Below are 15509 nucleotides of genomic sequence, written 5' to 3'. Positions count from 1 at the left end.
CCTACGAGTACGTATAGTCACCTGCGCAGGACCATTTCACTTCTTTATCCGAACCGAAGCACTAGCCAGCCTCCTTGGAATCTTTTGGTTGGTCAGAAGAGGTGAAAGTTGGACGGCGCGAGGTTTGGACTGTAAGGTGGATAGTTGAGCACTTTCCAGCAAGATTTCTCGAATTTTTCCACAAACAGAAGCCGCAACATGGGGACGACAATCCGCATCATACACTTCCAACATTTCCCTATGGATTTCACTCGGATTTTTCTTTTCGGCCACAAAAAAAAAAAAAAAAAAAAGACTGCACCTCTGTGCTCTTCTTACGTAGACGATGCCAGCAAACGCGCCATCTTTACTCGGTAGTTACCGATAGTTCCTTCAGGTCGACACCTGATCGAGCCATTGCTATCTGTAGTGCAAGATTCGAACTATCTGCCAACTTTGAACGTTCGGAACAAAATAATATTCCGTAAAAAAAATTGCGTGTCAGTTTCCTATCCTTCCTCGTACATGGTTTGTGCAAGACGCAATTAAATTTACTTGTTAGAATTTTCGGGGTCGGACGTAATAAAATTTACCACCTGTATGAATATATTGTAGGCCTATATAATAATGTGATCATGTTAAAAATGTAATTCACAAGCAGCCTGGCTTCTTCTTTAATAATAATACTGTGTTTGTGTAATATACCTATAGCTACTTTATACCAAATGAGTTGTAAATCTTTGTCATTTTCGGTAGTCTAATGCTTCTCATGCTCGTCTCTAGTCTGAAGTATCGTGGGTTTAATAATGCGAGAAGATATTCGAGTAAATTGAACTTATCCAAAGTGGGCAATCCTTCATAGTGCTCCATACCATTGAAATTATTATGGGAGTACACGGAAAGTATTTATCGCAAATATTAGTACTGATTGGCATACGAGCCATTTTCCGTTTGCGTACAATTTATACTCAAAATAAAAAATAAAATTGGAACAAACTGAAACATTAACTTTGTTAGTTTATGTACGGCGATAAGAGAAGCTGTGATATACCGTAAATTATTAACAAAACTATTATTAAAATATAGCAATAATTAAAGTACCAATAAATACAACAAATGCAAGATAATTACAAAAAAATCTTACCTGTCAAAGGAGTTAAACAGGAAGCTGTTACCGCCCTGGCGTATGTTAAGGGGAAAAGGGTGAAGCACGTATCTATATTTCGGTAACAGCGTTGCCAAACATCCATTACTTAAACTGATTTATTAATAATAAAATCTCGAGATACACTTAAACCATAATGTGCCAGAACATTATGCAAAACACTAATTTTATTATTGGAACTGAGAACTCTAATGTAAAGACGTGTACAAAGTGTGTATTTATAAATGTATTTAAAAGACGATAGAATCAACAATTATCATGTAAAATCATTATTTATGGAAAATCTAAGTGCGAAGAACAAAATGGTATAGGACTTTTCCATTCATACTATGCCAAGGATTCGTCTTTTGAAAGGACTGTTATCGAACATCTTTCACCGTGTATAGTATATAATCTTAATCATTTATCTAATTTAGCAATAGTTTTACCTTTAATGTCCAAGACTCTAAATTAGAAAACGGTGTTAATTAATGTTAGCTAATGAAAACAAGGTTTTCGCTTCAAATATTAAGGAAATATGCAACGTCGAAAAATGGATTTACAAAACAATACATTTTAAAATAAAAGTAATATTGTAGCAACTGCGTTATGTGGATTTTATTTCATAATGATATTGTGCATGCATTACAATAATTATTATACACACAAACTTAATACAATTTAGCTCGTATGTACGAGTAATTAAGAAACATTTAGTGTCACCTGTAGAAATGCTGCAATGAGGACAGTAAATCCTATCATTGCGGAAAACAATGACAGCAAATCTTCAAATTCCTCTTTAGACATCGAACCCGGCTCTGAGCTGCAAAATCAAGCATATAATATCAATATTAATTTTAAATGTAAGGTGAGCCATTGAAGTACAAACCAGCGCGCATAAATACATAGGCCTACTGTTACTCATTTTCTTGGGAACATTTTATATTGAGATTTAATTTTCAGTTAATGGCATATTATTGGTTGAATGAAATATATAAACAGAGTATGCTATCTGGTCTAATAGTAAATTATTTAATTTCTGCGTGTGTATGGATGATTGATATATGCTACCATGGTAAATTATATTAATTCTGTTTTGGTGTCAAAAAATTAGATTATTTTCAGTTAGGGTTTAACCCCTGAAACCACTTTTAAAAATCCCGGTGCTAAGCGCTGAAGCGGTATTTAAATCCCCTAGTAGAATTAAATTTACATGACGTCAATTCTTAATTTTTATTTTCGAAATGGTTTAACATAAAACAACTATATGGGGGTAAAACACTAAAACACCGCATGAAAATATCTCCAATAGATTATGAACTGTGGCCGGTTTTGTGTAATCGTGCATTATGCATACACGTATACGTAAAACCGCTACATAACTAACCTAGAGAGCTGCGTACACGCATACGGCAAACCGACCAGCAGGGTTAATATGACTATTACACTTCTACTACGTCATATTACTTTTGAGCAATAAAACGGTACGGAACGACGTGTTTCAACCAATCATGGCTGTTTATCCTACAATTTTTATCATCTCCCTAGCATTTGTTTCTTTGTTTGCCAACATTTTACTTTCAATAATTTGTACCTTTTAAAATGATTCAAGTTTATTTCATCATCCTTAATTAAAACTTTTCTATCATTTATCTTGTTTATATTATTTAGGTTAAGTTATAGCTTCTGCTGTATGGATAATCACGAGAGATTGTTTAATATGTATTGATAATAATTGAAGTGGAGTGCAACTGTTTTAATAAAATGAAACTGAATCAACAAAGCCTTCTTGACTAGTAATCGTTCATAGAGTTCAATGAAGATTGTGTAGTTGACACAATTGAAGGGTTCAGAACCATAGTGGGCCAAGTGCCATTTACTAAAACCGTAGAAAACAAGGGTTAACATGAAGTTATTACCATAATTCAATGGAAACATATAGCAAGTAATATAAAGTATACAGTACACATTCAAACTAAATGATAATGTCAATCTTCATTAAACTATGGTATTCACTTAACTTTAACCCTTGCTTTCTCCGTTTTTAATAAATGGCGCTTGGCCCACTATGGCGCTGAAGCCTTCAATTGTAACAAGAGAACAGCTAATCATAACACACTACTGTCATCTAGCGGAATATTTGTAATGATGAGATGGTACAATAATATATTTTCAAGACAGTTTAGTATTTTAGTAAGTCAGTTTAGTACATTATGCAACGAGCCTATAATGGTAGTAATTAAGACGCGAGTATGTTTGTTTATGAAACGAGCGCAAGCGAGTTTCATAATTTTTATACGAGCGTCTTAATTACCATTATAGGCAAGTTTCATAGGACTTTTTATGCTCGACCATATTTCTAACTTGAAATTATTAATAAGTATTCATGTTATGGTTATGTAAGTGAGGAGCGGAACTGACCTTCTAAATTGTGAGATGTGCGCAGACGCGAAAGTATTGATTTTTTCCGAGGAACGAATGTCATTGACCTTGATATAATGTAGAGAATAACATGAACATTAGTCTTGATATAACCTGGAAATTGATTTAGAATTGAAAAACGAGATGACAAATTGAATTTATTTGAATATTATTTACAATTAACGCTAATTATTATAGTAACAGAACATAACCTTCTGCGACATTATTGGATTTCCAGCCTCCGTAACTTTTCCCTAGTTGTCTTTCGATTGCATATCCGAGAATAATCGATACTTGCGCTTTTATAATGGTACAATGGTGAATACTCATTGGCTGAACAACTGAACTATAATGAATAGGTGTACTTTAATGAGGTGCATTAACGGGCTACTACCAGGTGTATAATTACTACATTTCGGCATGGTCGAGCATAAAATATTTTATTGTATTAGAGGGCTATTTCTTCTAATCGTGTAATAATTAAGTCCCACTCGAGTTTTGATTTTCTCTAGATAAATCAAAACCTGTAGTGAAATTACTATAGAAAAATAATGTTAACTATCCGATGAACTAAATTAAACTGCTGGTCGTATCATCGTTGCTATTTTGTTTTTTGGTTTTGCTCAGTATGACGCTCGTTTTCCCCATATGATAACAATATGTAACTTGTTTTTCCATCATCAGTTGTTCTATTTCATTATTTTAAAACTAAATACTGTATGTGGTTGCATTTTCCTACAAATAGTCTCCTTCATACATACCTAAAAATCTCAAATAGTTGTTGTGGATTGAGAGATCCAGATGATGTGTTTTGCAATAAATTTTCAATGGATAGTTCTCTATGGATGTCTATATCCTCTTCGTATTCAAAGAGAGAACTGAGAGAAGAGTTAGAACTGTTGCATCTCTGAAATGAAGCATTTAATTAGCAAATTATACGTATGTGAATATCACATAACTAATGTAATTGGAACAAATTTTGTTTTATAACACTGTAGAACAGAAAGAGATTAAAAATTACGAAAGGAAAGTTTCTATTTAAGTCTTTTTGTTTTCTGCCGTACATAATAACAATAACCAACGCAAAAAACCACGTTTTCTTGTAGTATTTTGCCCTTTTTTTCTGGTTTTGTTTACGTACTTTAAGTTTTATACGTATTTTACTCATTCTACGGGTATTTTTGTAAGGAAAGAGGTATGGAAGAAACTAGAATTAGGGATGATTTAGATACGCTAGCTGCACATTGCAGAATGAAGAGGGAAGTACATCTTAGGAAGGTAAACCAATACTGATGGTACCAATATTCTAGAATGAGTTGAGTCTTGCACAATAACTGAAAGCTAGTGCAAGTTAAAACAAATTATGTTAATAGGTAAAATGTAGAAATTGTATTTAAATAATAATATATCTTTGTGTAAAATTGTTGTATGTAATGTGTCTGTGATCTATTATATATAATAAACCATATTCATTCTACGGGTAATTTATGTGTCACATAGAAACAATTTTACGCGTAATTACACAGCTTTGCTGAAAAAGAAATTTTGCTTCTGTGGAATAGAATACATGACAGTAGTAATACCTCGGACAATTGGAACAAGTAATTAGATGTTTTATGTAACAGAAGTCTGTATAGTAAGAATCATAATAATTATTGCATTGTAACTCTGTTGCTAAGAAACTGATAAATTGCTGAAACTGTTACGAACAAGAACGAATGGAATAATAATTATTCTTAATTAGCTAGAGTTATTAAATGTCAGAAGAGAAGAATATTTTAAACGTAGGTTATATATTTCGTACTGTTTTCATTCCACAGTACGAAACTAACTATTGCGAAGCTACTGTATATCAAGAGGAACTTGTAATGCAGCTAAATTGCAAGCAGGAAAACGCTATTAGCACGACATTACAAAAACTACAAGTAAGTTCTTATACATATTAATATATTCATATTAAGGAACTATTTATAATGTTGGTAAATCCTTATCTAGACTTGGTATGCTATTAAAATCTATTGTAAGACTAATAAATTAAGAATTGAAGACTTCCCTGGAAAAAGATATAGCATCAGATTCTTGAAATATATGATGTAAGTGGAAAAAATAATTATTTTAAAGAATTTATTTATAACAATAAATTATTGAGTTCAATGGGTGAATAAACTTGTATCCTTGTTTAGTCAAATGATATGATAGTAAATATAAGCTCTGGCATTATTTTCCTTTCTTCCGAACCATGAATTACAATTTTGTTGGTCAGATCATTATTCCGAGGAGATCTTCAATTTATGATAACACCAAATTATATCACAGACCTGTGCAGCTTGTGACAGTAAAATGTCGGTCATATGTCCCAGAATCATGGTAATAAGAGGAAAGCAAACACCGTGTACTGATGCGAAGAATATTCCAGCAGATAATAACAACCAATCTCCTCCTTTCATATAGCGCATCTGAAACAAAGTAAGGCTTTTCTATAGTACGCGACAATGAAACTTCCAACTTGCATTTTTCTAAGTTCCACGATGCGGGAATCTGTGATAGGTTAGGTTAGTTTAAGCTTTTCGTATGCCTAAATATACGAATCTATGACAGATTGAGTTAGGTTAGTTTAGACTTTTGGTGTGTGTTGCATATACGAATCTATGACAGGTTAGGTTAGGCTTTTGGTATGCCTTGGATTTTCTAAGTGAAGTAAAATGTGCGTTTCTCATTCATTTTGAAGTGTTATAGTTGTTTATTTCACATGTTTAAATAATCGTCTTTAGGTTACACCGATCAATTTTTTCCAATCTGTACCTATTTTCTAATACGTTTTCAAGTCAACTGATGTCCTGACCTATACGAATTCTTCACAATCCAAACTGCCTTCTCTCTAAAAATTAGACTGTTTTCCTTCCTTTTTATCGTCAAAAGCCTGCAATGTTGCATGCTATAGAAAATCTCAAGGTAATTCACAGGCATTTAAATTTTTCCTGTTAATCGAAAAAAAATATAGTGTTATTTAAAAGGGTAACAAAATGTTTTATGCAAACAATTTTCCATAGTTTTGTTCATACTTCATTATTTTTGCAGGAAGCCTTGAATTACACAGTCGATTTAGGCCTTTGCCAATTTTTCTAGGTCATAAGCTAATAATATTACAGTCCACTGCTGTGGAGTTACGGTTAGCATGAATGACCGCGAAACAAGCAGGCCAAGGTTCAAATTCTGGTTGGGCCAAGTTACCTGGTTGAGCTTCTTTCCGAGGTTTTCCTTCAACCCAATAAGAACTCATGCTGGGTAACTTTCGGCTCTGGACTCAGGATTCAATTCGCTGGCATTATCACCTTCATCTTATTCAGACGCTAGATAACCACAACAGTTGACAAAGCGTTGTAAAACCAATTAAAACATATTAGTGCGCTCTTTATTATATTTTTTATATACCTACCCCTTATAAGTAGAGAGGGGAATTTAGGCAAAAATCTATTTTTTTTCCTTGATACATACAGGCTTGAGATTTAATATTCACATTTTTCATGGAAATATAGGTATAAATAAAGGGGTTTTATAGTGCCTAAAATGCCTATTTTGACGTTAGTGCCTATTTTTAAGTTTTATTTTTAATTTTCGCATCATTTTTCGTAATTGTTTACTGTTTTTCTTAACATTCTGTACCGTTTACATTCCCAGACGGAAAACAACTCCATCCTAGCAGTGAACAACACAATAGAGAAGTACCTCCGGGCCACCCCTTCTCGTTCTTACAATCTTTCATCCTAAGATTCCAACTTTCAGTCGGCCTGGGTAGCGTAGTCGGTATAGGGCTGGCCTTCTGTGCTTCGAGGTTGCGGGTTCGATCCCGGCCCAGGTCAATGGTGTTTAAGTGTGCTTAAATGCGACAGGCTCATGTCAATAGATTTACTGGCATATAAAAGAACTTCTGCGGGACAAATTATTATTATTATTATTATTATTATTATTATTATTATTATTATTATTATTATATCTTCCTCTCTCTGTCAGCAATTTAACACAAACTCGCTCGGTTGTACCCGAATAAAAATGCTCTTACATTCCAAGACAGATAACAACCCCTTCCTTTTTTCTCACCATTTGTAAGTACAGCAGTGAGGGACACAATAGCCACAATAGGTGCTGATCATCTACTGTGAAGCAAACTATGGAAATGTGATTGATGAATGAAAAACACTAACTTAAAGACAGAATGTCTTCATTTTGTGTATGCATGTGTACCCTTGTAAAATGTGAAATGTGTGGAAGTTTTTTTTTTTTTAATCCTGGAATTTTGTATTAAATGAATGTTGAATCTTATATTAGTGACATTCTTTAACAAAGAGCCTATTTTTTATTTTATAGAGCCTAAATAAAGGAGTATAAGGACCCATTTAAGGCGCATAAAATGCCACTTTTTAGGGCCTAAAATTCCGCCCTCTACTTATAAGTTATGAAGGCGCATGAGGAGCATGGAGGTAGAGCTCCATGCTTTCATAACCTCGGCATTAGAATGAGGTAGTATGATGAGCTTCACGTTCAGATTGCCTTTTACCCTCAGACAAATATCCGGTACTTAATTTGTCAGGAGGCTGAGTGGACCCTGAGACCATTCTGGAAGTTTTGGCAACGAGAGAAATTCCGCCACCATGTGGGATTGAACCCGCCTACTTCTACACATACATGCATGCATACATACATACATACATACATACATACATACATACATACATACATACGCCTACAGAGTGTTAGGGATATACGTGCAAATATTTTTAAAGGTAAATCGACTATATTATACTCAACCACATTATATAAAGAATTTCTCAATATTCGAAGTTTTTCAAACATGACAAATAATAGGTCTACTTTCAGATGATTTGTTTTCCTGGCTTGTGGGGGTTGTCTATCGTCCAAGCTTATCGTGAAGGTATTTGTTTTGTAATCAAACATAAACACGTTTTGCGATACCTTTTTACATTAACAAATGGTATTAAATTCATTATTTATTTTGTACTTTAATATGTTCGAAATTCGAACACAGGCTACAATTTTATTCTCGTTATAAGGACGGTAGACTGCAATAAAACCGTCGACAACAGGGTCCGCCTGAAATACATCCCTGCTTCCAAGCCGTCCACAATAAAATTATTGCTAAATGTACACTATGTAAATGTGTCTAAACATGCACGTAGTATTACCCAAGCCGTTAAAAGTTTTATTGATGTATTGAAGAATGAGATAAATACTGAGAACATTGCTAGCGGAATCAAGTTGCTTGTCCAGCCCTGCTTTATTTTTATTGACTGATATTCAGTGCGATATCGCATGTACTCGATTGGAAGTAATGAGTTTCCTGGTGCAAGGCTCTATCAGAGTTTATGCTATTCACCATTTGAGAGCTCAGCGAAGCAGGAAGTCATCGAAATGAAGACTGCCTTTCTTGCCAGTATTATAGGTGGGGACTACTGATACCGTAAGTTAAGAAACATAGGTTGATATTTCTCAAATTACAGTTCTAATATTGTGTTATGCTTGGCCAGTTTCATACTTCTTGCCTCAAACTATTTTAAATTGCTTGAGTATTGTTAAGTTAACTGATTTTCGTAGTGGATGTTTCAACTAATTCAATTTAAAATTGTATTGGGACATTTATATTGACACAATAAATGAATTATTGTGAGGAAATTTAAATTTCGAATTCAGTTATTGTGACGTGTGAAGTGTTCTTATTTTTGACATTTCTGCTGAAAATCTTAATACAGTAAAACCGAACTTCTGTTAACCGAAATCCGGCTTATCCGAAACAACATCGAAAAAAAAAAGTTTTGTTCATTCCTGCAATATTTCGTTCATCCTCTATGGCTCATACTGCCTATAGCATGGCTACAAATTTAAGTGTCAGTGTCCTCACAGCATGCTAGACAGCTACGTCTGTTTTCCACCTCCATCCCCAGAACACTTGTTTTGTAAAGTAACCCTGCGCGGTCAGTCCCGTTAAATGAGACGTTCTTTTCGTCCCTCCCTCCTCCTACCTACCCGGGAATTACAGGATTAAGGTGTATGCATTCGAGGTAATTTTCCAATTTCTCATTCATTTTAGTTGTGTTTCAGTTATCGCGTTATCGGTACGTCTTATTTTTTAGTTTCGTGAGTGCGATGTCGAGTAAATGATTACTGTATTGGATGTAAAATTGATGTGCAATTACAATATTAAATACATTGAATTTTTTTATAATTTAAGGCTGGTTCACAATAAACCGGGAACGGAAACGACAACGAGAACGAGAATGGAAATAATATTAAAATGATGTTAATTACATATATTTTAACAATATTTTCGTTCTCGTCGTTTCCGTTCCCGGTTTAACATTATTTTAATATTTCCGTTCTCGTTCTCGTTTACGTTCCCGGTTTCTTGTGAACCAGTCTTTACTTGCTTAACGATCTCTTTTCCTTCCGCCTTATACCGAAAATATTTCTCATCCATTATCTGAAAAATCACGTTATCGAAATGGCTCTGTCTCCTTTATTTCGGATAAACGGAATCCTACTGTATCTGAATAATATTCGATGCAATATACGTCTGTTTGCACTTTAACCCGCATGTTATTAGTGAATATTTTTAAGAACATATCAATAAAATAGTGTGAAGAAACAGGAATGTCATTGAATCATTTTTTCTTAGAATGAACGTTATTCCTTATATGTATTTTCCTAGATTTTCATGTTATTATTACAAATCACAGTTCGTCAATGTTTTTAATGTACTCATTCATTCATTCATAGTGTTCTGCCCAAGGGCAGGTCTTTCACTGCAAACCCAGCTTTCTCCAATCTTTCGTATTTTCTGTCTTCCTCTTTGTCTCTTCATATGATCCACATATCTTAATGTCATCTATCATCTGATAGGTCCACACCTGTGGAGTAACGGTCAGCGCGTCTGGCTGCGAAACCAGGTGGCCCGGGTTCGAATCCCGGTCGGGCAAGTTACCTGGTTGAGGTTTTTTCCGAGGTTTTCCCTCAACCCAATACGAGCAAATGCTGGGTAACTTTCGGTGCTGGACCCCGGACTCATTTCACCGGCATTATCACCTTCATTTCATTCAGACGCTAAATAACCTAGATGTTGATACAGCGTCGTAAAATAACTCAATAAAATAAATAAATAAATCATCTGATATCTTCTTATGCCCCGAACTCTTCTCACGTTCACCATTTCTTCCAGTGTATCCTTCAGTAAGCAGTTTCTCCTCACTTAGTGACCCAACAAATTCCTTTTTCTCTTCCTAATTAGTTTCAGCATTATTCTTTCTTCACCCACTCTTTCCAACACCTTATTCTGTCTGTCCATTTCACACGCTCCATCCTTCTCCTTATCCACATTTCAAATGCTTCTTGTCGTTTCTCTTCACTTCGTCGTACTGTCCATGTTTATGCCCCATACAATGCTACACTCCATACAAAGCACTTCATTAGTCTCTTCCTTAGTTATTTCTCTAGAGGTCCGTAAAAGACGCTCCTTTTTCTATTAAAAGCTTCCTTTGCATTGCTATTCTCCTTTTGACTTCTTGGCAGTAGTTCATGTTACTGCTTAGGCCTATAGTACAGCTGTCCACTTGCTCTACTGCTTCATTTAGAATTAGCAGGTTTACTTTCTTTACTTTTCTTTCTATGACCATGGTCTTCGTCTTGTTGGCATTTATCTTCATTCCATACTGCTCACAGCTGTCATTTAGCTCTAGTAGCATATCCCTTAGTGTCATCTCCTCTTCTGCTAACAACGCCATATCATCAGCAAATCTTATACACTTTATTCTTCTTCCCCCTACTGTCACTCCTCCCATGTTCTGAAAACAGTTCTTCACTAAATCCTCCAAGTAGATGTTGAACAGGGTTTGATGTACTATATTAGTTTATTTATGCCACTTTTTGTAATACCGAAAATACAGGATGATTAAGGGAAAATAATAAATATTTTATGAAATGGTAATATGAACTATTCTGAGTAAAAATAGTTCATATAAACATGTGTCCTATTTTCAATGGGTATGGAGATACAGCTGTTTGATTGTTATGAATAACAAGCCCTACAAATGCTATGGCTAAGTAAAATTGACTTCGCACAAAATAATAATACGTATCACTCTTCTGAGATCGCCTGAGGGCAGGACTTTTCATAATGTGTGCAGAGAAACAGCTGTTTGTAGTTCCCTTGACTACAAAGATGAGCATGTTCCTCCAGAACGACGGAACCCCTGTAAATTTTAGCCGTCAGGTGACACATAACCAAAATCTCACATTCACCGAACGATGATCGACCGCCATGGTCACATACATTGCACACCAAGGTCCCCAGACCTTACTCCTGTCGATGGGGTAGATGAAAGGCGAAGTACTTATATAAAATCAAAGTAAACAGAAGGGACGAATTTGGTCGCTGGCATTATAAATAGTGCTGCCCTCATAAAAGAATAAAACGATCCAAGAAGAGGAGCAGTTACTGTTGTCAACAGAGCAGAACTCAACTGTTGAAATGTTCTTTTGTAACGCTTATTATGTGTAACATTCAAACAGTTGTATCTCCGTACCCATAAAAAATTGGACATATGTTTATATGAACTTTTTTTACTCGAAATAGTCAATACTACAACCCCTAAAATATTTAATATTTCTTCTGAATCATCCTGTATATAATGTTTTCGATAAATCTCCTGATATTAATTTTGAATTTGATATATCTAATCCACATAACATTGCAATTACAATAATTGATTTAAAATCTCTAATCTTGAGTAGTCTTCATGTAAATCTTACATTCCTTGTAAGTCTTAGAAAAAGAGTTTTGTGAGGCAGATACTTTTTAAGTCCCAGAAAGGAGGCAGTGCGACCTGGTTCACAAGAGAAGGACTAGTTGAGGTAATAAAATTAGTTTTGTTTCGTTGTATGTCTGATCACGGGCACTGTCTCCTTTCTGGGATGACTTATAAAGTATCTGTGCGACAAAACGTTTTTCTAAGACTGTACATTTCTAAAGTTAGATATGAAAATAACATAATCTATGTCTTCATGGCTTGTTACTATTTGAAAAGAAATTTAAGTATTGTAAATAACTTGGGCGTGCTGGTTCGAGTCCTCGTAGGGAAAGAAAATTTCTCATGTAATTTCAGCCAGTGTATAGGACCGGTGCCCACCCAGCATGGGGAGCTACGATAGGTAGCGAAATTCGGTTGCGAATGCCACCTATAACGGCTGGGGAGATCATCGTGCTAACCACACGATACCTCCATTCTGGTTGGATGATCGTCCACCTCTGCTTCGGCATGTGGGCGTGAGGTCAGAAGCCGGCTGGTCGGTCTAGAGCCTTTACGAGCTGTAGCGCCACGGATTATTAAATAATTTGGGGAAAGAAAAATATTTAGGACTTTTCATAAGCCTTTCAAATTTAATTAGGTTTCATCAGACTATTTCAATGTTGAAATTGTGCCGCATAAACTATGAATATTTTTCATATACACACAGTCTTTCCTTTTCCTTTATTTTTCTCTCTCTCTCTTTATTTATTTATTTCATATGGAAACTCTCCTACCCATTTTCTTTTCGCTTCTTTCGCAAACTATATACAGTATACTTCTATCTTCTCACTCACTCACTCACTCACTCACTCACTCACTCACTCACTCACTCACTCACTCACTCACTCAAGTGTTCTGAAATGAAAATATAATGAAAATAATATATGCTATGAGAAAGACTAGGCCTTATGTTGATATAAAAAAGTAATCTTTTACAATAATGTACACATATCGCAATACGCAATCTTAGCGAGGACCTTGAATCTATATCTGCATGGACCAGAAAGTTCGGTTTGACTCTCAATGCAAGAAAATCACAAGCAATCCTAGTGGGACATCAACGTCTATTATGCAACATTACTCCTGTTCTTCCAGTCAAGTTAAACGACACAACAATCCCTTTTGCTTCCTGTGTTAAAAACCTTGGGGTTTACTTCGATACGCATTTAAACTGGAATAACCAAGTAACTCATATTATCAAAAAAGTGCTTTCCATACTATATTCCTTAAACAACATTCGAAAACTTCTCCCGCTATGACTAAAAAGAAATACTAGTGGAAACACTAGTAATGCCCCACTTTAATTATTGTGATTTTCTACTGACCGGTCTCAATGTCAACCAGTAGCAAAGATTACAACGTGTTCATAATTCTTGTGTTCGCTTCGTCTGCGATGTCCGTCGCGTTGACCACATTACCCCATCCTTCCAAACTCTAAAGTGGCTACGGCTTAACGAACGTAGAAATGTTCATTCCCTTGTTCTCCTTTTCCAAGTTCTTCACACCTCTACACCTACCTACCTTGCCTCCCGTTTCAGGTACCTGTCATCGTATCACAATCTCTTCACACGCACGCAAAATAGCCGCATACCAACACATAAGACATCATCGTATTCATTATCATACACAATCTCGCTCTCCCGCTTGTGGAATACCCTACCCAGTGACATCAGAGACTGTCGGAATTTAACAGTGTTAAAAAACAAACCCATTAAGCATTTTCTTACTGCGTAGCGTAGGTATAATGTTTACTTAAGTAAAAATAATCTTTCTTTGTTCTTAACTTCTACAATAAACTGTCTAGCCTTTATTAATCAGTTAATCTTTTAGTACTTTGATTTTTATTGTATTTATAAATTAAATATCAATTGTAATTATAATTGTAATTGTATTCTTAATATTGTAGTTGTAATCTCCTGGTAGAGGGGAAAAGAAGGCCTCATGGCCTTATCTCTACTAAGTTAAATAAATAAATAAATAAATAAATAAGTAAGTAAATAATGTTCCATGTAATTTTGTTAGTCATAATTTATTTTACCCTCCGTAAATATGTGCAACATTAATATAGACCATAAAATAGTTCCTACGTTACACGACTTACACTGCCTATCATAATTACTTTATGAACTTACTTGGATTATGATCTTCATATCTCTAATGTAGAGCAGAGTAATAAGTTACTAAGTAAGCAAATCAACTGTGTCATCAACTTCTTTGTCCACTATCTGTTATGTATGCGCGAGACTGGATAATACTGTACTTATTCTTTAATTAGTTGCAGGACACCATGTAACTTGCACACCATATGCTTCTCACACTACTAATTCACTGGGCTAATCAATACACCTGTAGCATGTACACAAAGTAACCTGATAAGAATTTAATAAGCCAATGTAATCGAACATTCGTAGACCTGCACACTTTACACTGGACATGAATTTTGCGTTCTAGAATGCCACTGTATTCACTTATGATCTGAATATTGGAAGATAGTTGAAAAGAAGATGAAAATATGATACAAATTGTATGGACAAGATTATATTTCTTGATGTAGCGAAATATGTATTGTATTGTAGCCTATGCAGGCCTACGTACTAGGGCATTCGATAAGTAATGTCAACAATACTGTGAATCAGTGCTCCTAGCGGTAACCATTGAAATCTTGTACCATGTAATAGAGCAGCGATTGTTTCATAAATTTGCAATGTTGGAAGTCTCAAAGTAGCCGTATTTTGTAAATACAGTGGCTGTTTATGATTTGTAGTAAACAATACAACCCTAAAGATACGAACGAATGTGCTTCTTAAAGATCCAAGTTGTAAGAGAAAAATATGCAACTCTGTGCTTTAGAGTATTAAGAAAAAGCTTTATGGGAAAGGAGTCCTACCACAATGAACTATTGCAAGTTGGTGGAAGCGAGACATTCACTTTCAATCAAGAGCTGACAACCAAAGAGCTTTAGATCAATCAGTGAGAGAGACCTCCAGGAATGATGCTGCAGATGGAGTCCGCCATCTCCCAAGGATTTGGCAACGTTGTTCAAAAAGTAACCTAAATAAATTGAGTGTGAAACAGTAACTATGTTGTCATTACTTGTCGAATGCCCTGGT

General features: G+C 35.0%; 2 protein-coding genes across 6 annotated transcripts in view; one reads left to right on the top strand and one right to left on the bottom strand.

Annotated features, from left to right (window-relative positions):
- LOC138697766 (phosphatidylcholine translocator ABCB4-like) overlaps nucleotides 1-15509 on the bottom strand; it is a 264750-nt gene that overhangs the window by 43783 nt on the left and 205458 nt on the right. For 4 of the 5 annotated variants that reach the window (XM_069823274.1, XM_069823281.1, XM_069823258.1 and 1 more), the window contains 3 exons: nucleotides 5863-6000; nucleotides 4306-4451; nucleotides 1847-1946 (listed from right to left, as the gene is read on the bottom strand). In XM_069823274.1, coding sequence (XP_069679375.1) covers nucleotides 1847-1946; nucleotides 4306-4451; nucleotides 5863-6000 — 384 coding nt within the window. The remainder of the gene's footprint in view (nucleotides 1-1846; nucleotides 1947-4305; nucleotides 4452-5862; nucleotides 6001-15509) is intronic. The other variant, XM_069823290.1, reaches the window with a different exon arrangement.
- Nucleotides 1-15509, top strand: part of LOC138697790 (required for meiotic nuclear division protein 1 homolog) — a 108504-nt gene that overhangs the window by 92250 nt on the left and 745 nt on the right. Inside the window, exon 6 of the mRNA XM_069823317.1 lies at nucleotides 5365-5469. Within this exon, the coding sequence (XP_069679418.1) occupies nucleotides 5365-5469 (105 nt within the window). The remainder of the gene's footprint in view (nucleotides 1-5364; nucleotides 5470-15509) is intronic.

Source organism: Periplaneta americana, chromosome 1 (genome assembly GCF_040183065.1).
Source record: "Periplaneta americana isolate PAMFEO1 chromosome 1, P.americana_PAMFEO1_priV1, whole genome shotgun sequence".
Classification (NCBI taxonomy): domain Eukaryota; kingdom Metazoa; phylum Arthropoda; class Insecta; order Blattodea; family Blattidae; genus Periplaneta; species Periplaneta americana.
Note: the sequence above shows the minus strand (reverse complement) of the source record. Positions and strands in the feature narration are given on the sequence as shown.